The 27,337-nt window shown below is 42.9% G+C and overlaps 1 protein-coding gene across 1 annotated transcript in view; it reads right to left on the bottom strand.

The window, feature by feature from the left end:
* LOC147703391 (uncharacterized) overlaps nucleotides 1-27,337 on the bottom strand; it is a 9,287,842-nt gene that overhangs the window by 283,089 nt on the left and 8,977,416 nt on the right. The window contains exon 42 of the mRNA XM_086931832.1: nucleotides 20,802-21,076. Coding sequence (XP_086787958.1) covers nucleotides 20,802-21,076 — 275 coding nt within the window. The remainder of the gene's footprint in view (nucleotides 1-20,801; nucleotides 21,077-27,337) is intronic.

Below are 27,337 nucleotides of genomic sequence, written 5' to 3'. Positions count from 1 at the left end.
TGCTTGGGCTGTCTCCACGTCAGCACAGATTTTAACTACGGCCCAGTACTATGAAAATAGGCGCAAAGATGAGTTAGAGAAAGCGGATAAGAAGACTAAGGAATTGAAGACTAAAGTTCTTCTACAACAAGCTTATTCACCCCGTACAAATAATCAGCGCGAGAAACTCGCAAAGGAACGAGTCTTCTCAACAGCGTTTCCCGTATGGGCCTAATCAGTGTGCGTATTGCAAAGAAGAGGGCCATTACAAGAATAGTTGTCCGGTTTTGCTACAGCGTACAAATGGTGCTTCTGGTGTACGAGGTCGAGGTGCTCAACAAGTGCCTAGAGGTAGAGGTCGCGGATAGAACGTACGTTCTTTGCCTCCACAGAACTCGATGAATAGTTTTGATCAGCAGCAAGGTTCGTCTGGTAGGACAGCACAGTACTATATGGATGATTACTATGTTGAAGGTGATGAAGTAAATGGTAATGATTGTTAGGACAGCCATGGACAAAGAGAGGGAGTTGTTTCAGTTCCAGTAGATCAGAGTGGACCCTATGTTGAAGTGATTGCATCAGGTGTGTCGGAACCTTTATCTGTTAGATACTGGTGCTACAAAGAGTTCTATTATGCACTCTAAACTCCCTGGCGCACCTTTGTCTGGCTTTGATAATGTTTCTGTAGGTTTTTCTGGCGCCCCCGTTACGAATCCGATTTCTGCTCCATTGTCTCTTTCTGTTGGACCGTGTAAGATCGAAGCACCCCTACTTTTGACTACAGGTTGTAATGAGAATCTGTTGGGATTGGATTTATTGAAAATATTGTATGCGACACTGTATTGTTCTCCGTCAGGAGTACACCTTACTTTGGGTAAGAGTGTGATCTCTCCGATGTATATATCGAAAGATAGTCTTCCATCTGAATTGTCTTCTTGAAAAGATTCATTGTGGGCTACTAGTCCGAATTATGTGGGCCTACTGGAAATTCCCCCATATGTTGTAACACTGAAGGCGAATGCTAAGTTACCGCGCATTCCACAGTATCGTATCTCAAGTGATGGTGAGCGTGCACTTTTAGCGATTATTTATGATCTGATCGACAAGGGTGTCATTGTGGAAACGAGAGGTAATGTGTTTAATAGTCCTGTTTTGCCTGTTCTGCAGAGAACTGATTCTTCACAGCCTCCTATATATAGGTTTGTCATCGATCTTCACGAAGTGAACAAGATTGTTGTTCCACAATTTCCAGTTGTGCCTGATGTCACTGCCTTGTTGACTCTGATTCCGGCTACAGCCACATGGTTTTCGGTGATCGACTTGAAGAATGCTTTCTTCAGCATCCTGATTGCCATAGAGAGTAGGGATATCTTTGGATTCTCTTTAGGAGGACAAAGTTTCCGCTTTAAGCGCGCTCCTCAAGGCTATTGCGAGAGTCCATCGATCTATAGTCAAGCTTTGAAAACACAACTTGATCTGTTGGTTTTACCTGATGGTGCAGCCCTTATTCAATACGTTGATGATTTGCTAGTGGCCGCTGATACTGAAGAGATTTGTAGGGAAGCCACTTTGTCGTTGTTACGCCACTTGTCCGATTGTCATCACAAAGTCTCTCTCTCCAAGTTGCAATATTGTCGACAAGAAGTAACCTACTTAGGTCACCTCTTATCGAAGGAGGGAAGGAAACTGACCCCAGAAAGAATTCAAGCTATTGCGAAAATGAGTGTGCCTACGACACAGAGAGAAGTACGTGCGTTTTTGGGTATTACATCGTACTGTAGACAGTGGAATTTTTCTTTGTTAGCGAAGCCTTTGATAGCTCTTACTGTTAAGGATACTCCGAATCATATTTCTTGGACTGATGAATGTCAAAAGAGCTTTTCTGAATTACGCGATGCGTTGTGTTCGGCTCCTGTGTTGGGTACTCCCGACTACAGTAAGCCTTTCACATTGTATGTCCACGAGAGAGAGGGATGTGCATTGTCAGTCTTGACTCAGCAGTTTGGCGATAAGCAGCGTCCATGTGCGTACTTTTCGTCAACTTTAGATCCGGTAGCTAGAGCGTTGCTGAGTTGCTTGAGAGCCACAGCGGCAGCAGCTGTTTCAATCCGACAGTCTGCTGGTTTGGTTATGGACAATACGTTAGTGGTCATGGTTCCACATGCAGTGGATACCTTGTTGAACCGTACGAAGACACAGCATTTAACTAGTGCTCAGTTGTCGGGTTACGAGTTGACGTTGTTAGCGAGTCATGTGCACATTAAACGATGCAACACGTTGAATCCAGCCACGTTGTTGCCAATTGCAGTTGAGACAGATAGTGAAGAACAGCATGACTGTTTTCTGAGAACTGAAGAAGAAACGAAAGGGAGAGTAGACCTTAGGGACACTCCTCTTCCAGAGTGTGATCGTACTTTGTGGGTTGATGGTTTGTGCTTTAAGTTACCGAATGGTGATACGACTGCGGCATATGCTGTTATGACTTTGCATACGATTGTTGAAGATGCACGTATACCACATAATTCAGCGCAAGCAGCAGAACTAATTGCATTAACAAGAGCATGTGTGTTGGCGAAAGGTAAACGAGTGAATGTGTATACTGATAGCCAATATGCCTTTTGCGTGGCTCATAGCTTTGGACGTTTGTGGCGTGAACGTGGGTTCTTGACTTCGCAAGGGACGAAGATCCAGCATGGACAGTTGGTAAATGAATTTCTTGAATCTCTTACTTTGCCATTGCAAGTAGCGATCGTGAAATGCAGTGCCCATAAGAAAGTTACGGATGATGTTGGTCGCAGAAATACGTTTGCGGATGAAGTTGCGAAAGAAACTGCGAGAAATGTGATGAGTCAAATGTATGTTGCAGGTCCAGCGAGATGGGTTCCAGAGAAGAGTATGTGTGAAGATACGATTGAGAGTGTGAAATCCATTCAAGCTGAAGCTACAGAGAAAGAGTTGAATGAATAGAGAGAAAGCAAGGGTAGATTGGATTCGGATGGTTGTTGGACTGATTTGTCTGAGCATCAAAGATGGTTGTTGCCCAACGCGTATGTGCTTCCGGTTGTTACAATGGCTCATGGAATGGCACATATCAGCATGAAAGGGATTTGTAAGTTGTTGGCTCCGGTTTGGCAGAATGCGGGAATTCCAAAATGTGAAGAGAACTTGGTTAAAAACTGTATGGTGTGCTTGATGTACAATCCTGGTAAGGGAACTCCAACACCAGCTGGTCATTTTGCTCCTCCTACGTATCCGTTTGAGGCTTTGCAGCTAGATTTTATCCATATAGAGAGATGCAACAACTTGAAATATGTTTTAGTGGTTGTTTGCTCCTTTTCTAGATGGGTAGAAGCTTATCCCTTAAGGACAATACTGCCTTGTCCACAGCGAAAGTTCTGATAAAAGAGTGTTTCCCGAGGTTTGGAATGCCGAGAATTATCTGGAGTGACAATGGAAGTGAATTTGTGGGTCAAGTCATGAAGAGAGTGTGTGCGGAACTAGGTATTCGGCAGAAGTTCCATGCTGCAAATCACCCCCAATCAGCTGGTTTAGTCGAGTGCTATAATGGCACCTTAAAGCTTAAGTTAGCCAAAATCCAAGCGAGCACTGGTCTACAGTGGCAAGATGCTTTGCCTTTAGCGTTCCTGTCAACAAGAATGACTGTGCATTCGAGAATGGGTCTGAGTCCTTACGAAGTTGTCTATGGTCGCCCAGCTAATATTTGGGGTGTGCCAAGGCCAACTAGATTTAGTGAGATTGAGTACCCTGTGTTGCTTGACTATTTGCGCGAACTGACGACTAAATTGCGTGTCTTACACCAACAGGTGCATGAGAGCCTACCACAAGTTTCAGAAGATCCAGGCCACGCTATTGAACCTGGTTCATGGGTCTTCATCAAAAATTTCCATTGGAACAAGAACGGTCAGCCCCGTTGGACAGGACCCTTTCAAGTACTCCTGTCTACACGTTCTGCAGTTCGAGTACAAGGCAAGAAAAACTGGATCCACGGTGTACACTGTAAGCGAGCACCTTTGCCCTTACCGTACGATAAGTGGGTCCAGGAAGGACTTCCAGACTCTGAAACAGAAACTGTTCCACGATTTTTGCCATTCAGCGATGCTCATCTGATTGGTACCAACTCTGAGAGACAAAGTGACGATCTTTTACAAGAAGCTGTGCCTCCTCCGAATCAATTGAACACTACTGAGCCTGATTTGTTGTTTAAAGATCAAGAATTGCCTGGAAGAAGCCGCTATAATTTGCGACCGAGAGTCATGGACAAATAAAGCGCAAATAAAGTTTTTATGATTTTTCTGTTTGCAGGTTAACTCTCCACCGAGGATCTACTCATTTCTGTTTTTCGAACCGCCATCTGGGTTCAGCTGTAGGGTCGCGGTGCCTAAGTCTTTGGAGTGCAAGCCTGAGACACTAGGTCGAGGGTTCTGGTTGGCCTAAGGGAGTTGCCCTGGGTTGACAGAGGCATTCCTTAGCATAGAACACCCTACCATCGCGAGCAGCATATTTAGTTTAGGATGGATTTCTTCGAGTTGGAGAGACCTGCACGGACAATGATTTTTAGAAAGAAGATATGTAAATTGATTTCAAAGAAACGTTTTCTAATACGTGTGTATTTTTGCTATTGAGTTTGATGACATTCATAATCGGTTATGTGACATTCTCCTTTAAAGTAACGTTTGTTCCCACTGTGCAACCTACACCTACACCTACTATTTCTTCTCATTCTTTTCATCCTTTGCCTGAACATGAGGTAGTTAGACGATTGGAATTTGCCAATAATTCCTTTATTCAACTTTTGCACCAACACCAGTTAGTGATGAACACGACAAACTGTTGGATCTGTGGTCTAATGCCCCATACAACTGATAAGGGTATACCGTACTTAGTTTTGCCTTTTAGTTTGAATGGTTCGATTTGGGCTTACAGAACGATGTTTATTTATGCCCATAGTGTCTATCCCCAACGTTCAGTGAAAGACAACCCAAAGAATAGTGCTCTGGTCAAGGGTATAGTCGACATGATTAGAGGGATTAGTTCGTATGAGACTATACCGAGAGAAGAGACAGGAGCATATATTGGTTGGAACGTTACTGGATATGGAGTTAGTCTGAGTGTTAACCAGCGAGCGAAAAGTTCTCCACCGATTTGGATAGTGCCCCATCAGGGTCGCTATTGTCTGCAGGGTAATGGCAAGAATCCGAGAGCTCAGCTAGGGAAGAGCGTTTGTACTGATACCTACGTATTTACGTCCCAGTCTTCCCCAGCATTTTTAGTTGCGAAGGGTACCTACTTTGTTTGCTACAACAAAGCATATACATGGTTGCCCCCTGATTTTTCGGGCACATGTTTTGTTTCTTTCCTGTTACCTCCCACTTTCACAGCTGCGGCAGATTACCATAAGACGAGAGTTGCTAGAGGTATCTTTAGCCAAGAAGACACTGTAGGGCAAGAGTTGGGAGATTTCTTTAAGGGTTTTCTGCCGTTCTGGGGACCGATGGCTAATAGCAGGAATATTCGCCAGTTGACGAGAGTGGTTGAGTCCACCATAGTCGAAACTGCCGGTGCCCTTAGTAACTTGACTGCTGAGCTCCAGTCGGATAGACTTATGACACTCCAAAATAGAGTTGCCCTTGATGTCATACTAGCAGATCGAGGTGGAGTTTGTAAACTGATTAAATCGAGCTGCTGCGTTTTCATTCCAGACAACGCTCCGTCAGTCTTCCAGGCCATTTCCAAGCTACATAAGATCTCCGATTCTGTCCATTTGGATAAAGGAGATTGGTCGTTGATGGGATGGTTATGGGGATTGATATCCACTTGGGGTTGGAAGATTTTGATGGTCATTGGGATGGTCTTAGCTATCCTTTTCCTGTTCTGTCTCTGTGTACAGTGTGCTCCTGCTATTTGTGGCCTCTGTGCTACTGCATGTGCAAAGAGACCTGTCCAGAGAGAGGTACTAAGTAATAGGATGATGCTACAGCAACACATCGATGATCTGATGAATATAGATCCGGATTCAAATTGACATGGGTTTGGGTCTGTTGCCTATGTAAGGGCAAAAGGAGCGACTGTAGTTCCGTGAGTTTGTGGGTCTGGTTCGGTGGTTCCGAACCCGTTCAATAAAGGTCGTCGGAAATAGACGATTTTGGTGTCAGCAGACCGCAAATGACGAGTGTAGCGTGTACAAGTGTTTTCGCATGATTCGATCTATGAGAACACTCTGTATTTGGGGATTTCGTTTGAACCTTCGGGTTCCATTTTGTGTACGGAAGCCATTTTGTGTGGTTGCCCTCACATAGGCCGATGACTGCGGCTGAACGAGTCCTTGAGACACGTATGCCTTAGCTGACTTCTGAATGACCTGGCCAAACTGACTCCTTGCCCGAGGCTGACCTCGCTGAGCCAGTTCCTTGTTAAACAGCTGGTCAGATAAAGATCAAAGAGCAGGACATGCCAGAGTTTATAGTACACTGCACCCACCTTTCTATCTTGCTTCTAATCTGTTTCTGTTCCTTCCTTTACGACATAATCACTGATTCTGGTTGAGGGTTTTATGATGGGTTTGTCCGGCCTGAACGAACAAGAAAATGGAATGTGCTTGGTCATTTCTGGTGGGCTGGACAACGGAAAGTGGGATTGTCGTCATACGCTACTGTCATTGGCCCAAAAAAATGGCGCTACCAACTACTGATAGCTGTAGTAGTTTTAAACTCACCCGTGAGCCTGTGGTGACTGCAAGCTTAAAGACAGTCTTTTTGACCAGGTCAGCAGCAGTTAGACTGAGGCTGATTAGGAAGTACATCAGAACCCAAGCAAGACAGCTAAAAAGCTAAAACTAAAGACATAACAGGATCTGCACCCTGTTCAGCTTCACCTGAAGTACAGCTTGAGAGGCAGGTACCACTGCAACACCCTCCTTGAATCTCCACTGGAGTGCCTTTTACTATGTCTATTTAATTCTATGTACAAGCCAGGTAGTTGGGAATTGTGTTACTGTGTGATCTTCATACAGAAGAAAAGATGGGACTAGTAAGAAGACCCACTATAAATGACCTGAGCTGCTTGTTGCAGATCACACTTTCTTTTTAATAAATAAAGGAATAATTAGAAATGTGTGTGTCTGTAAAATGCAGAAATGTCAGGTACTCTGACAAAGCAAAGGGCAAATATTTCTAGTTACTGCAATTTTTGAAAGTTTCCAGTAGGCACTAGGAGGCCAAGTTTCAAGTCAACTCCTGCTGAGGATATTGTCACGCTTGAATCCCTTTAAACCACAGACCAGGATGCGATCCAGCCTTGTAAATTAATTCTCAAAGCCACAGTGTTCCCAAATACACACGTAGCTTTCTTTTAGCTAATGATCATCATGAGTCATTCATGAAGAGGAGACGACTGAGAATAATATATTTCCTCATCAATTTCATACATTGGTAACTTCAATAAACTCACTTAATGGCTCAGTTACTTGTTATATGATTTAAACAGCCTTCCCTTTGTGCAAGTGTTTATATTTCCTTATCGCTCATAGTTTGTGTGAACTGCGTTAATATCGGAAAAACAGGAGAAATTGATGTGCTAATTTACATGTCGCACTGCCATCTAGTGGTACAAGAGGGAGTTTTATCTACCTTTGCCAAAACATATTTTAGATAGCAAGCTTACAAAATGCAAGTAATTGTACAAGTCGGGGACATTGAAGTATTGTGTCCCTGCGCCCCTGGCTATATTTGGGGGCGCACCAGGGTGCCGCGGCTCACAGATTGGGAACCACTGGCCTAGACGACGAAGTAGATTTAAGGCAGATGCAAAAATGTTCCTTCACCATCTGTGGAGACAAACCCTTCAAAAGCCAATCGTCCAAGTATGGGTACACAAATAGGCCTTGAGGATGCAGAGCTGCGGCTACCACCGCAATGCACTTCGTGAAAACCCTCAGCACGGATTTCAGGCCGAATGGTAAGACTCGGAATTGGTAATGTTTGGAGCCCACCATGAATTTCAGGAACTTGCGGTGCCGTGGAGCAATAGGGATGTGGAAGTAGGCATCTTGGAGGTCTATCGAACATATCCAATCCCCCTTTTGTAGGTACAGATATATTTGATGTAGCGCCAACATGCGAAACTTCTCTCTCAGAATGACCTTGTTCAGAGATCGCAGATCCAGGATAGGTCTGTATTTGTGCGGTTGGTCTTTCTTTGGCACCAGAAGGTACCTGGAATAGACTCCCTTTTCTCTTTGAGCCGGAGGAACGTCTTCTACGGCCAATTTCTGAAGAAGACCAGACACCTCTTGACAAAGCAATTTTAGATGGTGGAGATGCTACTTTAGTGAGGAATGTTCTTTGGTGGTGCATTGAAACATTGTAATTGCTATATAAGATACACTAAAAAAAAATAAAAAATGGTTCAGTATATTTAGCACCCATTGATCTTTTGTTATTTTGCGACACTCTGCCATGGGATTCAAAATACTTCCTCCCACTGGAGTGGGCAACTGAGCTAGAGGAAGAAGAGGATCACTGCTTTCCTGAAGTCTTGGCGGCACCAAAGGATTGTTGATGTTGTCCTCCTCTGCCTCTGGAACCTCTACGGTTTTGAAACTGAGACCTGGATTGCTGGTTCTGTTTCTGCTGCCATTGAGTGGTTTGAACCCTCTGTTGGTAGTTTATGCGATTGTAAGGCCAGTATCTTCGTTTAAATTCTTTTTTCTTTTCTAGGCCAACCGCCTTCAGCGTATCCAGCTCAGTCTTCATTCTGGCCGTCTCTTCATCGGTGTGGGAACCAAAAGAGATGTTCCGGAAAATGGAAGATTTAAAATCTGATGTTGAGACTCCTGCTTTAAAGCTGTTAGTCGCAGCCATGAAGACCTTTGTGCACAAATGCTGTGTGCATATGAATGTGCAGCCAGAGAAGCTCCCTCTGCTGCAGTACTAATCACCTGATTGGAAACCAGCGCCCCCTCTTGGAGAATCTCAGCAAAATCTTGCCTGTCTTCTTTTGGCAGCTTTTCCTTAAAACGCTCCGAAGAATCCCACAAGGAGCAGTCGTAGCATCCTAACAGGGCAGCAGAGCTTGATACCTTCAAGCAAGATGCTGCGGATCTGCAAACCTTTCTTCACCAAGAGTCCTGGCCTCGACTCTCTTTGTCTGGAGGGACAGAGGAGGAAGAAGCGACTGCATGAGTTTTATTTGCTGCCGAGATAATCACCGAGTCTGGTGGGGGATCTGCCTTTAAAAATAAAGTATCCAATGCTGCTGGCTTATATTTTTTCTGAATCCTCGCTGGGGCAGATGAAATCGAGAATGGAGTGAGAAAAACGTCCATCACTGGCTCGATAGGACCAGGAACCAGTGGGAGCAAAGGTCTAGACATAGGCCGTTGATGAAAAGTCTCGAATATGATAGAGGTGGAAGCATGCAGAGCTGACATATCTATGTTCAGTTTCAGTGCTCTTCTAATGAGGACTTAGTGAAATGTACTGATGTCATTGATCGGTGACACTCTAGAAGGGGGCTATCCTTAAGGGTAGGTGAATAGTCCCTTTTTGAAGAGTGGGAAGACCAAGCCGGTGTTCTTGTTCTCTTCCGATGAGCATCAGATGGTCTATGCTCTGGAGATTTGTCCTGATGATCCCTGGACTGAGCAACAGGCGATCTGTCCACCTCCTGTACTAATCTTTCCAATAGGGATCTGTGTAGTGGACTGGAATAGTCCAAAAACCGTGGAGTTTGCCCAGAAGCATCTTTCTGCCAATGGCTGATAGGAAGGAGCCATCTTGGTGACAGATGTACTGAAGGAGACATCTGCCTTATTGGAGACGTTGGTCTTGGTGATTGTGGTGCCTCTGAAGATGGAGAAGAAGAGCTTCTCATCGAAATCACTTGAGGAGAGCTCGCCGCCGAAGGCGATAACTCCCTGCAGCCTGTGGAGGTGGAGCAGTGCCTGGAGGAGCAATGCAATGTCGAAGGGGAGTGCCTTGACATCGAACGAATATATGTAACCAGCACCAGTGAGTCTTTTGAGAAGGATGTTCTCCTCGACGTCGACCTCTCTCCCCGCTTCGACGTCGAATGTCTCGATGTTTAAGCAATCAACCTCATCGACCTCGTCCTCAACGCAGAGCGTCTGGGAGAACCTAAAGTGTGAATCGACGGAGAACTCCTTCTCAACGTCGTGTCCTTCCTTGATGTCGACAGAGACCACTGTCTTGATGTCGAACGCCATCTGGAATGCTTGACTTTGGGTCCCAACGATGAATCCTTCTTTACCGTCAAAAAGATATGGTCCTCGACATTGAACGCCGTCTGGTCAGCGACAATGGAGGAGTCTGCTTCGACGTTGAATGCCTGTCGCCTGTCGACGACGATGCCTGTCTCAACGTCGACCACCGCCTGGTTGACGGAGACACTTGTTTCGACATCGATAGTCGTTCTGCTAGCGACGATGAGGCCTGTCTCAATGTTGACCATTGCCTGGTTGACAGCAACAGTGACGCCCTCTTTGATGCCGAACACCGCTCTACTGACAGCAGCGGAGCATGTCTTGACGCCGAACGCCGTACTGACGACGGATATCCAACTCTCGACGTTGTGCGAGCCCGCTCCAACAAAGATCTACTCCTCGATGCTGATCATCGCCGGGTTGACGGCGGCGGAGGGTGTGACGTACCTGCAGTTTTCGTCGACGACCGGTGTTCTCTCGCCGGCGAGCCTGCCGTCGATGGTCTTCTTGTCGACGTTTTCGCTGCTGGTGAAGGTATTTTCAGCGGCGATCCAGACGCTGAGGGAGAGCTAACTGGAACTTTACTTCTGGATGATGATCGTGCTTTCTCCCTTTTCTTCTTCACCGGAGACCTGCCTCTAAAAGAAGCTTAACCCTTCTCAGCCAGCCCATAAAGACGAATCCTCTCTCTGTCTTTCAGAGTACTCCTGTAGATGGACTGGCAATATTTGCAGGTCTTAGGATCATGGCCCTCAGTAAGGCAAATAATAGAGACCTAATGTGAGTCTGATCTAGCCTTCTTTTTGCCACAGGAAGGGCAAGTGTCAAAGAAAGATGGCATTTCTGGGAGGAAAAATATACCTAATTCTCTCAATAAAAGAAGAAATCCACTTTAAAATCCAAAAGATGTTGGATTAAGTAGGTTTTGGCCAGAAATCTGTAATTATTTTCTGACAGAAATCAGGAAAAGCAAGAGCTGAAGTAACCAGGGTCCTGACAGAAGGAGCGGAAAGAACAACTGAACTAATTGTCACCCCTGAGGCATGATGGGAAGCTTAGGGTCATGGCTGCCTTAAAGGCACAGTGCCAGTTTATTCCTATGTGTTTATATGAGGTTAGCCTTTCAGCTTTTTACAAGGAGGGTTTTATGCAATGCAGCCTGTGAGCTGGTAATGCTGTTATTCCTCTTTGCAGGAGTATGTTTTTCTGCTGCACAATAAAGCAATTCAAATGCTATTTGTTTTACTTCGCTGCTTCATGTTGAATGTATATATGTGTGCAAAGGAAATTCTTGTAGCATTGCTCAGCTCTTCTTTTCTATATGGACGGCTGCATGTGAGATATATATATTGATACATTTCTGGCACCCTTGGTCAAACAACTACCAGTATACCTTAAAGACACGACGGACTTGCTACAAAAACTCAAAACAATTACCTGGTCAGAGAAGTATATACTGATCACAATGGACGTGGTGTCATTGTACACCAACATTGAACACAACATAGGGACAAAGGCATGCAAGTTCTTCCTTGCAAAAAGGAACATCCAATACAGGGCCCACAATAAGATGTTGAATGAAATGATTCATCTGTGTTTGAACCAAAACAACTTTCTGTTTAATAAAAAGCTATATAAACAGACAAAGGGATGTGCCATGGGCTTTTCCTTTTCGCCAAATTATGCAAATCTAACCATGGGATGGTTTGAACAGCATTTAGCGTGGCATACAAACAACTATCAATGGAGTACGAAGATCATCCTATGGCTCAGATTCATTGATGATCTGCTCATCATTTGGGATGGCAGCAAGGAGGACTTTCTCAGATACTTTGACAAACTAAACAGCACTGCAACCAACTTGAAATTCACTGTAGAAATGAGCACTGAAAGAGTGGTATTCCTGGACAGAAAAATCTACATAAAGAATGGCACAATACATACCACGTTGCATTGAAAAAAGACAGCCACCAACGCGATTCTCCATGGGGAGAGCTTCCACAATAAGAAACTGAAATGGAGCATCCCTTATGGAGAGTTCTTACGCTTCAGACGCAACTGCTCGGATGATGAAGAATTCAAGCGCCACAGTGCCAACGCGATCGCCAGATTAGCGAAGAGAGGTTACCCCAAGAAAGTCTTTGAACAGAGCCTCATAAGAACACAACGATTCAGAAAAGGGGGTGGTGATGGTGAGTATCTGTATTAAGCAGAACACTCCTACCCAGTCAACAGATCAGGGCTTGATCCATCACCGTTTTTTAGCTCACTGCACCATCCCAGCTCAGAACCTGGCTACATGCAAATTAGTCTGTCCCTGGCCCAGTGCATCATGGGAACAGGGCAGACCAAACTACCAAGCCAATTCTTATACTGGAAAGGAAACAAGCTTCCGGGGACCGGTTTCTGGCATTACAGCCGTCTTCGGCCCGGCTTGCTTGAATCCTGATGGTGCAGTGAGCAAGGGACTCGCATCCGAGCATACCCTTCCACGCTTATGGTGGACAAAACGATTCAGAAAAGGGGGTGGTGATGGACAGAGTATCTGTATTAAGCAGAACACTCCTACCCAGTCAACAGATCAGGGCTTGATCCATCACCGTTTCCATGATGCACCGGGCCAGGGACAGACTGATTTGCATATAGCCAGGTTCTGAGCTGGGATGGTGCAGTGAGATAAATAACGGTGATGGATCAAGCCCTGATCTTTGGACTGGGTAAGAGTGGTCTGCTTAATTCAGACACTCTGTTCATCACCACCCCCTTTTCTGAATCGTTTTTGGCCACTATAGGTGTGGCAGGGTATACTCAGACATGAGTCCCTTTCTCACTGCACCATCAGGAGTCAAGCAAGCCGGGCCGAAGACGGCTGAAATGCCAGAAACCGGTCCCCGGTAGCTTGTCTCCTTTCTGATGAAGAATTGGCTTGGTAGTTTAGTCTGCCCTGTTACCATGATGCACTGGGCCAGCGACAGACTGATTTGCATATAGCCAGGTTCTGAGCTGGGATGGTGCAGTGAGCTAAATAACGGTGATGGATCAAGCCCTGATCTTTGGACTGGGTAAGAGTGGTCTGCTTAATTCAGACACTCTGTTCATCACCACCCCCTTTTCTGAATCATAAGAACACAGGCACAAGATCGCAATGAAATCTTAAAGAAACCGGAAAAAACCCCAGTGCAAGAGGAAGTGATCCGACTGATCACCACCCACAGTGCGGAAAATAACAAACTGGCGAAGATCATTCAAAAACATTGGCCGATTTTAAAAACTGATCCGACTCTAACACAAATTTTAGGCGATCACCCAAACATAACGTATAGACGCACAAGAAACTTGGGAGACCAGCTGGTAAATAGCCACTACAGGGAAGTGCCAAAAATTGATTGGTTACAACGAAAGGGCTTCTTCCCATGCAGACACTGCAAAGTGTGTAAGATCGCTAAAGCAACTAAGGAAATTGTCATCAGAAAAGGTACGAGATGGACAATACCACAACATCTGACATGTAAAAGTACCTATGTGGTATATCTAATTGAGTGCCCCTGCAACAAGAAATACATAAGGAGCACCACCTTTGAATGCAAGAAGCGAATCCTGGAATACACCAGAGCAACAACAAATAAGGATCGCAGCTACGCAGTGGCAAAGCACATGGAGCAAGCACACAGCAACAACTGGGACTCCTGAAATTCTGTGCAATAGAACAAGTTCAACCATCGGAGAGAGGAGGTGACCGACTCAAAACCTTAAGACGTAAGGAATCCAAGCACATAATCAATTTCAGAACCTTGGAACCGACAGGCTTGAACTTGACTGAGGAACTTTACGTTCATCTCTAATGCATTGGTGTATAATTACATACAACTGTCCCCGAACAATAATAATAACGCCCACTAGAGGGCAACAAATACAGATCTGAAAAAATTAACAGAACTGATCAATCTGGGTGCGAGAAGGAGCACTACGGAAACTGAAATCCAATAGGCGTATTGGAATAAACCCAATGGATATGAAAAACACTCACTAATGAGTTTAAAAAACATTGTCTGCAAACTAAGAAATGCACTCACCCCTTCCCCTCTTCCCTGTTGCTACAAACTGTGAACTACAACAGAAAAGTGTACACTGGTGACAATAATGTAAATGAACTACATTAACCAGCATGCACATACTAACAACAGAGGAAGTCACATGACCTGGTGTTTAAAAGGAGGACTTAGAAACTGGCTCAACATCCCATGAGCAAGCTTTGTAAGAAGCGAAATGCGTTGGGTACTGGTTACTAAATAAACCGCTATCACTTAATCTGAGGCGAGAGAGTGCGTTTTCATTGCCCCCTGGGGTAACTTTAGCTATATTCAAACGACTGGACCAGCCGTAGAAAACTGCACCACGCTGCAAATAGAGCGCTGACACCACTCTGGGCTACAACTGCTCCTCATATATATATATATATACATATACATATATATATGTGTGTGTATATATACGACCAGGTACAATCAAAAAGTCCTTTCGGGAAGAGCACTCTTCAGCTGGTGCCGGCGTGCGAAGTAGGGACAACTTCACAGTTAATTCCCAAACAAGTTGAAAGAAAAACGCCGCACACTTCTTGGATGATTTCACTTGTAGTTCAATGACCTTCACCAGCTCTCCACCTACGCGTTTCGAACTCTCCTAGTTCTTGATCACTACCGTGATCATGTGGAGGCAAAGTGCTGGATATGTATATATATATATCTACATATATTACCTACTGGTGGTCGCCAGTAGGTAGTTATAGTTAGGATTGTTTTCCATAGGGAATCAGCAATATTCTATTTGGAATAACTTTGGCGCCAGTTGAGGAATCTGCCTGAAATGTTCCTGAAATTTGCCTTGCTGCGCTCCGCTCCTTCCCTGAAACTTTGGGGGGGATTCGTCAAGTGGGGGCCGAGATAAAAGGGGGGTCCCAAAACGTGTTTTCCCCATGTTAATTTCCATAGGGCGGTAGGACTCACTTTTAGCCCGAACGGCTGAATGGATTTCCACCAAACTTGGCAAAATTGTAGGGACTGGTAGCCCGATGTACCTTTGCTATGTCTCAAGATATGTGCTCAAGTGGATTTTGAGTAATTTAGGTTCAAAAAAATATATATATCTATAAGCGCGCCCCGGTACGCGCACCGGGCGCGCACCAGCGCCCTACGCGAGTTTGCAAGCGGAAAGCTGATTGGCTCTCGGGTGTCTGTCAACATTCCAAACACTCCGGAGCGGCCGCCATCTTGTGTCTCGGTAGGATCGAGACACAAGAGGTGGCAAAAACAAAGGGGGAAATGATCAAAAGGGGGCAGGGTAGACCCCCCTGTCCCCCTAGGTTTGATGTGGGGGCCATAAAAGGGCACCGCGGGGCAACATTTTTTTTTATTTTTTTTCGATTTGCGCGGGGGAGCTCCCGGTACGCACCCCGGGGAGCGTACCGGGGGTGCGTACCATGAGGAATAAAGAATGACAGATTTTTTTTAAAAAGTAGCATTTTTTTATAAATTGGAGGTAGTTCTAAAAAGAACTGTTTTTTTATTCTTTTTGTTGTTTTATATTTTTTTTATTGTTTCTTGGAACATTTTTTACTTTTTTTGGCTTTTATGAACAATTTTATATTTTTTTGTTATTTTTATGGGGACAAACAAAAAAACAGGGAATTGTAAACGGCTCAACTGGAGCAAAAATTGTGGTTGTCACCAGCACGGTTGATAAGTTTAATACTTTGCTCACCATAGCTAATTGTCCTTCCACAAAATATGCAAACTATTTTGAATTGTCCAAACTGGGTTTGGATGTTTGGGACCATCTCCCTTGTCTCTGGACCCGATGGAGTGGGTTGCTTACTTTGGGAGGTGCTGGGAGAAGATTGGGGAGGGTTTCTGGTCAGTTCTCTGACCTCTGCCGCAGCATAGTTGTTCGGGTGCCGGCGTTGCATGTGGCGAATCATGGTGCTGTTGCCAAAAGAATACTTTTTGGCAGGGTTCCCCCGGAAAGTACAGTGCCACAGATCATACAAGTCACCTTTGGCGCATTAACTTTTTTTTGGCCCCTTTGGATTTTAAAAAACTCCCAGACTATGTGCTCCTTTGGCTTATAGGTGGTAGTATCCTCAGGCGGGTACTGCCTCTCCTCCTCCTCCTCCTCCTCCTCCTCTTCTTCTCCACCACTGTGGTGTTGTGGTGGTTCTTGTGGTGGTGGGGGTGGTGGTGGTAGTTGAGATGCTCCTGCTGCTGCTGCTGCTGCTACTGTAGCCATTTCTCAGTACAAATAGGTACAAATAGGTCTGCAAACAGGTCTTCCTCAGTCAAAGTAAAAAGTGAGAATGAGGAAAAAAGGAGGTGGCTTTCATCTTTTGGAAAACAAAACTGTCCTGAACCAATGAAAAGTGTTATTTTCAGGTCACATGACCCGACGCGCTTACGTTACGCGCCCCGGGCGCACCCTGGGGCACGCACAGGGGCGCTTACATAGCGCGATCGTATGCGCTCGAGTGCTTCCGGGTGCGATTACGCCGTGCGTATCACGCGGATGCGCCTACGCGATACGTCACAATGATGTTTTAGTTCGCGGCAATAGCGCTAACGGGACGCTCACCGGTACGCGCACCGGGAGCGCTCCAGGGCAAAAAAAAAAACATGAACAATATACATAAAGAAAATAGTATTACATAAATATACAATATAGGATTCATTTTAAAAAATATTACATTTCATAGCTATAGAAATTTGCTATTAAAAAACCTTTGAAATTCACTGAAAAAAACATAGGTTTGAGGCCCTATATATAGTTAGGAATTAGCATTTAAAAAACCTATGAAATTCACTGAAAAAACCATAGGTTTCACACCAGTTATAGTTAGGAATTAGCATTTAAAAAACCCTTGAAATTCACTGAAAAAAACATAGGTTTCACACCAGTTATAGTTAGGAATTAGCATTTAAAAAACATATTAAATTCACTGAAAAAACCATAGGTTTCACACCAGTTATAGTTAGCTGGAAATTTTACTGACATAAAACCATTGAAATTCCCACGTTATAGTTAGTTGGACTCACTATAACTTGCGCGCCTGCAATGCACTGCAGATGACGTCACATATTACATCACTCATGACATGGTCAGTGACATCACTCATGACATCACTGATGACACCATCCTTGTGACAGAGTGACAGACCTTCTTTCAGTGTAATGTAACCCTTGAAACACATATTCAAAAATAAAAACTAACATTTTCAAAAAAATTGAGATACCCATACCAGTTAAAACAACCAATTCAGTAATTCCACCATCTATATACACATCCACTCAGTCACCAACACTTCTATATAGTCACTCATACATATACTCACTCATCATATGTAGTGATACACCTATATATTCTGTTACACACCGACAGTCATCCAAAAGTTACTCACACACATAGTCACACATGCAAATAAACTAATGAACATCCATTTATTTGCATATACAGCTATGTACACACTACCACCTTACTTCTAAGGAAATTTACACATACTTACTCTCTTAAACAATCACTTATAGAAAACATACGTATTTAAACAAGAACTCTTTCAATCTCACTCTCACATATACTCACTTATATACATCAATACTCACATATACTAGCTTAAAACGTATGTCGTTACTGATAAAGACACTAGTGAGACAGTCATTCACTCACTAACACACACATATACACACAGTCCTGCACATAGGCTGATTTCAAAACACACACAAACAGTGAGTCATTCATTGATGCATCTATGTGCTAAGTAATACCCCCACCAAACCATACAGACACTCATACTGATACTAAAAAAAACATCGAATAACTCATATACACACACATGTAGCTACTCACCAAACCAAGTAGCCACTTATACACAGAGTGAAACACTGATACATATATTTAAATATTTAAAAATTACTCGCTAATATATGTATTCACTAAGATACACTTAATAAGCCAGTTAACCAGTCAATTAAAAAAAAATCCATTTAGACACTTATTTAAACATTTTTTCTTCCATCGACCTTTACATATACATATATAAAACATATTTATTTTTCAGAAAGACACACATTCACTGGATGGTGTCATCAGTGATGTCAAGATGATGTCACTGACCATGTCATGAGTGATGTAATATGTGACGTCATCTGCAGTGCATTGCAGGCGCGCAAGTTATAGTGAGTCCAACTAACTATAACGTGGGAATTTCAATGGTTTTATGTCAGTAAAATTTCCAGCTAACTATAACTGGTGTGAAACCTATGTTTTTTTCAGTGAATTTAATAGGTTTTTTAAATGCTAATTCCTAACTATAACTGGTCTGAAACTTATGTTTTTTTCAGTGAATATATATATACATTTATTATATATATATATATATCGCGGAAACGCCCTGCCGCCTAAAAAACGGACCTTGGCACTTGAAGATTCAGGTGCCTTCAGGAGTTGGTGAATCCAATATTTCGGGACTGATATTTGCAAGCACTGCAGTGCGTCTCCCCCAAGGAACCCACTGGGGGAATACTGTTGAACTTTGCTCGAACATTCAGCGGCACCAACTATGGAGTTTGCAAGGACTACTACACCCATAAAGCAATGAGACACGAAGTCCCACATGGGCGGGGTGTAATAACATTTAGTCCACACAGCTGCTGATTTTCCTGTGAACAGCCAGTGAACAAGGGCGGGAGCCCGAAATGCATTTGGCAAATTTCTGTGTGGGAGAGATGGTACGCTGTGCTTGCTGCCTGGAATAAATCACGGAGTTACTTACCAACTGTGTCGGCGTTTCCATAAGGGCAACCTTTTTGTGTGTTTGGATATATATATATATATATATATATATATATATATATATATATATATATATATATGTGTGTGTGTGTGTGTGTGTGTGTGTGTGTGTTGCCAGTAGGTAGTTATAGGCACAACCTAGTTTCCATAGGAAAAGCATTTTTTGATTTGCTAATAACTTTGGCGTAGTTTGACAAATCTTCGTGAAATTCTCCCAAAAAAAGGTTTATCCAGGTCAGGTCCAATCCTAAAAGTGTGGGGGTGATTCGTCAAGTGAGGGCTGAGAAAAAAGGGGTCCCAAAGCGCGTTTTTCCCATATTAATTTCCAAGGAAATTTTAAGACGGGCTACAGCCCAAACTGCTGAACGAAATTACCCCAAATTTGGTAAAAAGGTAGAGCTTGATTTAGAAAGCGACCTTTCTTTTAAATGGTGTAAATCCGTTCAGTAGTTGCTGAGAAATACATAAAATAAGAGTAAAAAAAGCAATTTCCCGTAGGAAACCTCAGGCACGGCTACAGGCGAAACTACTGTATGGAATTAACCCATATTTGGCAAAAAGGTAGTTCTTGGTTCAGAAAGCGGCCTTTTGTAAAATGGTACGAATCCGTTCAGTAGTTGCTGTGATCAAGGCCCTTCGGGGCTGAAACGTGTCATGGTTGCCATTCTGTGGAAATAAATAATTCATAAGAGCTAATTTGTGGTCCGTCCACCTTGCCTGACTTCTAGATGGCCAATGCAGTGAGACCCTCTGCGATGCTCTTTCCTCCCCTTGGTCTATAATCATTGATCATCATCTGGACCTCGACCAGTCTTCACCCAACCCTGTTCCCGCCCATTCACCAGGACCTTTACTCTGCAAACTTCCCTCGACAGCTGAGACCTAGTCATTTTGACTGATGCTCGGTGGAGCTACCTCGCGAGCTAAAGGGAGATGGACTTTGGATTCTCTCCTTGACTATCACCTACCCAGCCGGACTTTGAGCAAACTCTTGTGCATCTCTCCTGACCTCATCTCCCCCTCCCCATTCCCCTAACCCCACCCCTCTCCTCTCTACTCTTCCCCTCTTTCTAGCTACTGACCTTTGCCCTCACCTGTCCTTGCCCTTAGTCCCCACCCTGTTTTTCTGTGAACTTGTTCCCTCGCCACTTGAGACCTAGCTATTTTGACTAATGCCCAATGGAGTTACCTTGTTGAGCTAAAGGGGAGACGGGCCATGGATTCCCTCCTTGGACGTTTCCTACCCAGTCGTTCTTTAGACAGACTTCCTGTTGTCTCTTTCCTCATCCTTCTCTTCTCACCTCCCCTTTGCCCCCTCCACTATTCTATCTCTCCTTTCTCTACTCTCTCAATGTATTGATTATTTTTTTTACGTAATGTGTATTTTTGATTATTTTCTGTTACATTGTGGAGCCTAATGTAAAACGCTCTGATACCTGCGGATCTAGCCAGCACTATATAAAAACTCTTTAAATAAATACATCGTTTCTACATGGAGCCACTACCATCATGGAAGAGTTATTTGAAAGGTTTCTGAATCCAGTCTAGCATCTGTGACATTGAAAAAGTGAATGATCTGCAGGTAAAGGTATCCATCAAAATCATTTTACACAACATATATTGTTGAATGCTCATTAGAAAATGAAAACAGTTATCTTCATTGACAACCACACTGCACCAGCATGACAAACATCTGCAAATCTAGGAAGTATGAGACCAAATGAATAAGGAACACTGTGCTTCCTACTTGTTGTTGATGTTCTTCTCTTGCTCGTAGATAAACACAAGCACGTTGACCATGCGCAGGATGTGGATTATGTTTGATCTGGCTAAAAACTGCATTGAATCGCTAGCATCATTTTCTTTCAGAGAGATGTAGGCAAATGAGGATATTGGAAAAGCGCAGATCATATCGAAAATGAAACCCATCTTCTTCCTCAGGTAGTGTTGGGAGACAGGTTGGTATTGTTTGAAGTATGTGCCATTTTCGTCATGATATCGAATGTGAAATTTAAAGAAAATCTAAAATAAAAGGAAAATATGTTACAGTAATTTAGTTAATTATACTAAAGAAAAGGAAACAATCAGCAAACAATCCTCAGTCTCATGTATAGTGTGTTTTTATTTTTACTTTGCAAACCTGGAAAAGTGCGAAGTTGAAAATAAAACGGGGGCAGTGTGGAGGTGGTTCCTAGAAGTAAGCACAGGTGAGAATAACTACTGATGTTAACCACTTTGAAACTTAGTTCTGCAATTCCCTGCTACTCTAAGCCTCTTCTCAGAAGGTGTGTGATTTTGGCTTGTGACGGGAAGTTGGCTGTGTGCTTTTGCTGAGCAGCATCTGGTCACCCACTGTGGCTCAATGCTAATGGCAGGTAAATGAAATCCTTCTATTTAGTGCATCCTGCCCAGAACCTCACACAGGCACAATCAACCTGATGATTCATGGTCAGTAGTAGTCAGCAAATAATTTCATGTTTTAATTTTTTTTAAAACATGTTTTATTGAAGATTATTACATTAACATTTACCAACTCTAGCCTTCTCAGCATCACTAATACCTTACAATACATACGTTACATCGAAGCTATATAGCTTCCCTTAATACTTTAGTCGTCAAACATCACAAACTCCCCACCTCCTCTCCCCTGTACGAGATACGCATCCCTAATCACACAGACAGCAGTTAAAAAGTATAAGCAATACAGTCTAATTAATTCGGCTTTTCATGCCATATTTGTTGTCAATGAAGAAATAAGTTACTTACTTGTAACTGTAGTTCTCATATATTGGAATCTTTCATAGATCCACAAGCTTGAATCTTTCCCGTTGTCGAGATGGGAGCCCCCGGTATTATACAAATAGTAATGTCCTATTACACATAGAACATAAGGCCCTACCCCTTAAAGGCTTTGTAACATATCCTTGTCTTTTTGTAAATATGGACTAAACTTCTAAACTTAGAACCAGCCAATCAATAGACACCACCCTGTAGAACTTTCCTGAGAGAAGCTCCAGTTCCTCAGATTTTCCAAGCACAAGTGCGTACACATCGAAAAAAACTGAGATATCTCAGTGAGCCTTCTCCAGGGGAGGTGGGAGGGTCGCATGTGGATCTATGAAAGATTTCAATACTGTAGAACTACAGTTACAGGTAAGTAACATATTTCTCACTCTAGTATTGGAACTTTCATAGATTCACATGCTTGAATCAGAGTAGCAAGCAGTGAATAACACATTTTCGGGTCATATAATAACTACGGATAGTCGTTTTATACCATTTTTTTCAATTTGTTTCACCATGCTGTGTTAAAGTGACAGTGCATTTTACATTTGTTACTGCAACCGGGATAATCTGTATGTTACATTGTATACACCATAAGCAGTTGTCTTTTTTACAGATCATGGTTTAAAATACCTTTGTCTGAAATCATGGTTTGAAAACCAAGAATACATTGTGCCATCCTGACTCCCGGATCAATCCTTGTGCAAAACTTAGCAATGTGACAACGTGCAATATGGTTGTACATAAATAGATATAAATATATAAATATATCTAAAAATATATCATAACATCTATTTAAAAACCCTATATAAGATGGAAACTGTGCAATTATGGGTTAATATACCCTAAATTCTACTGTTGATGTAAACATACGACTTGTGAACATTTCTGGACCTCAGATAAGTTCATGTAAAAACCAGCTGCCTACTTAAAGTCCCTGAAAGTCCATCTACCATACTCCTTGATTCATCTCAACTATATCTATTTATTTATGTACCCTTATATTGCTATTGTCTAGTTATTGGTTATTTGTATTGTCAAACCAATGTAACTATGATACATAATCTTATTTTTTGTTACCCCCTGTCCATGCAGTAACCCCTAATGGTCGACACAAGCCTTTGTCTTTAGTAGTGTGCGTTCAAGTGTGATGAAATTTTAAATGTCTACAAAAACCATATCATATATACATAAAAACACAAGATGACAGCCTTTATCCTGCTATCCGTTTTTTTTCAATGATATCCATGAGGTTCATATCTTTTGAGCTCTACAATATACATACTACCCAGTTTCATGTTCTTCTAGCTAAAGCATCATTACATTCCTGTTATTGATAACCCTGATCTTAAGCAGACTTCATGATTCCTCAAAGTTATAAAAACCTGAAAATGGTATATTTTGTTTATCCAGGTTAAGAGAAGTATTAGGACTCAAATCATAGGCATGTGTACAGGTCTTCTGTAATATTAAGGCCATTGGGGTGTTTGGAATCCAGTTCAAAAATATAACTGGTTTCCAATTTAAGCAGGGTTCCTTCTCTGTTGCCCCCTCTCTTGTTAAAAGGTACGCTGTCAACTAAATAATACTTTAAAAACTTTGGATCTGCTTGATGAAATTCATTAAAGTGTTGAGCGACGGGGTAGACTGGATCTTGATTCTTGATCGCTCTAATATGTTGTAGAATCCTCTTATGCCCCTGCAGCTTGGTACTTCCCACATACCTAAGCCCACGGGGGCACTCAAGGATATACACAAGGAATTCTGTTTTGCATGCCAGAGCCTTATTGATTGTGTGCTCACCTCCCCCAAATGCTGTTTTAAAACTAGTGGTATTGGTGCCATGTTGACAGGCTTTACAGGTCTTACATTTGTAAAAGCCCTTTCTTTGGCTTAACCAGTTCCCTTTTGGCTGTTCTATTTGCTTGTTAAATGCAAAAATAACAGTTGATGGACAGAATCCAGAACAATGTTAATCGCAAGTCTATCTCTCATATTGGGGGCCCGTCTATTGATAATAGAGGGTCTTGGTGGTAACATGGGCCCCAGGATCGGATAATTTTTGACCAATGGCCAATTTCTCTGAATGATAGGATTGATCTCTTTATGTTGCTTGCTGTAGCCCACAATCATTCTAAATTCTTTATTGGATTGATCTGTGGTTTGTGCCGGCTGTACAGTAATGTCTGTGTCAACATTTGTTCCTGGAATTGTCAATTTTAATAGCATGTCTCTGTCTATTGCCTTGCTTTTGAGAATAGCTGCATCAACACATTTAGCATTATAACCACGTTCCAAAAATCTCTGTTTACTCTCTAGTTGGGCTTTTTTCAATTCACTTTCAGTGATACAGATGCGTTTTATACATATCATTTCCCCGTAGTGGATGCTTTGGACAAGGTGCTTTGGATGAAGACTATTTGCATGTAAGACTGAATTTACTGCAGTGGGTTTTCTATGCATTTTAGTTTCTATCCTGCCTCCCTCTATATATGCTTCTACATCTAAACAGAGGACCCTATATGCACTGATTTCTGATGTGAATTGTAAATTGATGACATTCAGGTTCAACTCATGAATAAACGCAGTTGCTTCTGCTTCCGAACCATGCCAAATTAAGAACAGATCATCTATGTACCTCCACCAACATTTTACATGCTGGTTGAGGATGTTACCAAATTTCCTATGTAGGACCAGTTCCTCCCACCAGCCCATGTGGAGACAAGCATAGCTGGGGGAGAAACTGGCCCCCATAGCAACACCCCGCAGTTGTTGGTATAGTACATGTTGGAATAAGAAAATATTGTTATGCAGGCAGAAATCAATCATATCCAAGATCATTTTACTGTGGTGTTTATGCACATTGAGTCTCTGTCCCAAATAGTATTCTATTGCCCTCATACCGTCTTTATGGCTGATGTTCGTATATAGAGCTGTTATAGCCATAGTTAGTAGTAGATAGTCCTTGTGCCATTCAAAATTGTTTATTTTAGACAAAAAGTCACAGGTATCTTTTAAGTATGAGGGAAGTGTTTGGAAAAAGTCCTGTAGAAAATGATCAGTGTATTGGGATGTGTGTTCTATTAAGTTATTTTTGGCAGAGATGATAGGACGTCCTGGAGGTTTGTTTGGATCTTTGTGTCACTTGGGAATGATTCAGTAAAGTACCGGTATAGTTGGGGAATTGTTCCTTAGAAACAAATATTCTTATTTACTCAAAAGACCCAATCCCTTCCAGGCCATTAGTTTGGTGTAAAAGTTTTCCTATGTTGCCTTCACCATTGATTGATCACATCGGCAATAACATTCCTTATTTGTTAGTTGTTTTTGAGCTTCATTGCTGTAGTCAGTCTTGCTCCACATATATATATATGTATATATGAATATACACATAAATTAATTTAAAGTATACAGATAGACCAGAAAAACATCGAAAATGTGAGAAAGTAAAGGATGGCGGGAAGGAACAAAAGGAAGAGAAGGCTCACCTTATTGAAAAAGATGTCTGAGAACTGCTTGTCCCACTGCTGCATCCCACTTATTCTCAGTGTCCAAGCAGTAGTGCTTGGTGAATGTGTGCAGCGTTCTCCATGTTGCTGCTCTGCAAATGTCAGGAAGTGATACACCTGCAAACAGCGCTGTAGATGTGGATACTGCTCTGGTAGAGTGGGCACAGACTCTTGACATCAAATGGTGGCACGCTTGCTGATGACAGAAAACAATGGCACTTGATATCCATCTTCAAATACTCTGTTTAGTGATAGGGACCATATCTAGGTGGACTATATGCTATAAAAAGTTGATTTAACTTGTGAAATGATTTTGTCCTGTTCAAGTAAAACTTTAGCCACCATTTGACATCTAGAGAGTGAAAAGCACTCTGTACTGCAGTCTGTGGGGTTGAAAAGAATGATTTCAAAACTATTGGTTCATTAAGGTGAAAATCCGAAGGAACCTTGTGGATGAACTTAGGGTGTGTTCGTACAATAACTTTGTCATGTTTGAATTGTAAGAAAGGCTATTTGGTAGTTAAAGCCGTCTGGACTTCACAAACCCTTCCCGGGAGGTAAGAGCTAGAAGGAGAGCCTCCTTCCAGGGTAGGAACTTCATTCCGCTTTGTGAATAGGTTCAAAAGGATGTTTCATTAATAAATCAGCACTGTATTCAGCTGCCATGTAGGAGGAGATGCCCTTACTGGAGGAAACATCTTGAACAGGCCTTTAAGAAACTGTTTGACCAGCCTGCTGGACTACGGAGATGGGACATTAGCTGATCTGCGAAAACTGGAGAGGGCAGCTAAATGACTTTAATAGATGTGTGAGCTAAGCTGGAGCGAGCCAGGTGTAGTAGATACGGTAAAACTTCCTCTGGAGGTGAATGTAGAGGACTCACTTTAGAAGATGCACACCACATGCAGAATCTTTTCCATTTGAGCGAGTAAGTCCTGTTAGTGCTGTCTGCTCTTGTCCTAGCCAGCATCTGCGTAAACTCCTGTGGGATCTTTAAATGTTGAAATTCCTGGAACTCGGGAGCCAAGGTGGTAATTTTAGAGAACTGCGGTTCAGATGACATACTTGTCCCTGGTGTATCGTCAAAAGGAACAAAAATGGTTTGAGATGGATCGGAGGCTTGACTGGGAGTAGGTGAAGTTCTGTGTACCAATGTTGTCGAGGCCATGGTGGTGCTAGTAGTATGATTTTGCAGGGTTCCGTCTTTAGCTATTACAGTACTCGTGGAAGGAGAGGAATGGGGGGAAAGGCATAAACAAATATACCGCACCAAGCTATTGAAAAGGCATTCCCCTATAAACCCTGATGGTGACGCCAAATTGCGAAGTACCTGTATTTCGCATTGTCTGGAGATGTGAATCGCCCAGCGCCAGATAAGCTGGGCTTCCTGAGAGAGCAGGAGAGATCTTGTTCCTCCTTGCTTGTTCAGGTAGTGCATTGTCGTGGTATTTTCTGTTCTGACAAGCACCAAAGCATTTTGTATTCTTGGCAGGAATGCTTGGAGCACCAGAAAAACTGCTCTCAACTCAGGAAGATTGATATGAATATCTCGGTGGCAGGGTGGCCATCTTCTGCTGACTTGTCAGCCTAGAAGGAAAGCCCCTAATCCCTCTAGAGATGCATCTATTGTGATCATGAGAGGAGCAGCCTGAGAAAGGAACAGCAGACCCTGCAATAACTGGTGAGGTTGCATCCACCAGTCCAAAGCCACTATCAAGGGAGGAGTGATTTGGATCAGATAATCGAATGTGCCCTCTATCTGCACCCACTGTTTATTTAAAGCTACCTGAAGAGGATGCATGTGGGAATGACAATGAGGTATGAGGGATATACAGGAAGACATCATCCCTAGGAGGGATTTGTAAAGGGGTACGGAAAGAAACCTTCTTTTTTGCCAAGGATATTAGCCTTTGTTGTCTCTCCAGTGTGGAATACAAATAGTTTTTTGTGGAGTCCAGGATAGCACCTAGAAAACCCAGCTGATGGGATG

The sequence above is a fragment of the Lissotriton vulgaris genome, chromosome 7 (assembly GCF_964263255.1).
Source record: "Lissotriton vulgaris chromosome 7, aLisVul1.2, whole genome shotgun sequence".
Taxonomy (NCBI): domain Eukaryota; kingdom Metazoa; phylum Chordata; class Amphibia; order Caudata; family Salamandridae; genus Lissotriton; species Lissotriton vulgaris.
The sequence above is the reverse complement of the archived record's forward strand: the minus strand, read 5'-3'. Positions and strand labels throughout refer to the sequence as shown.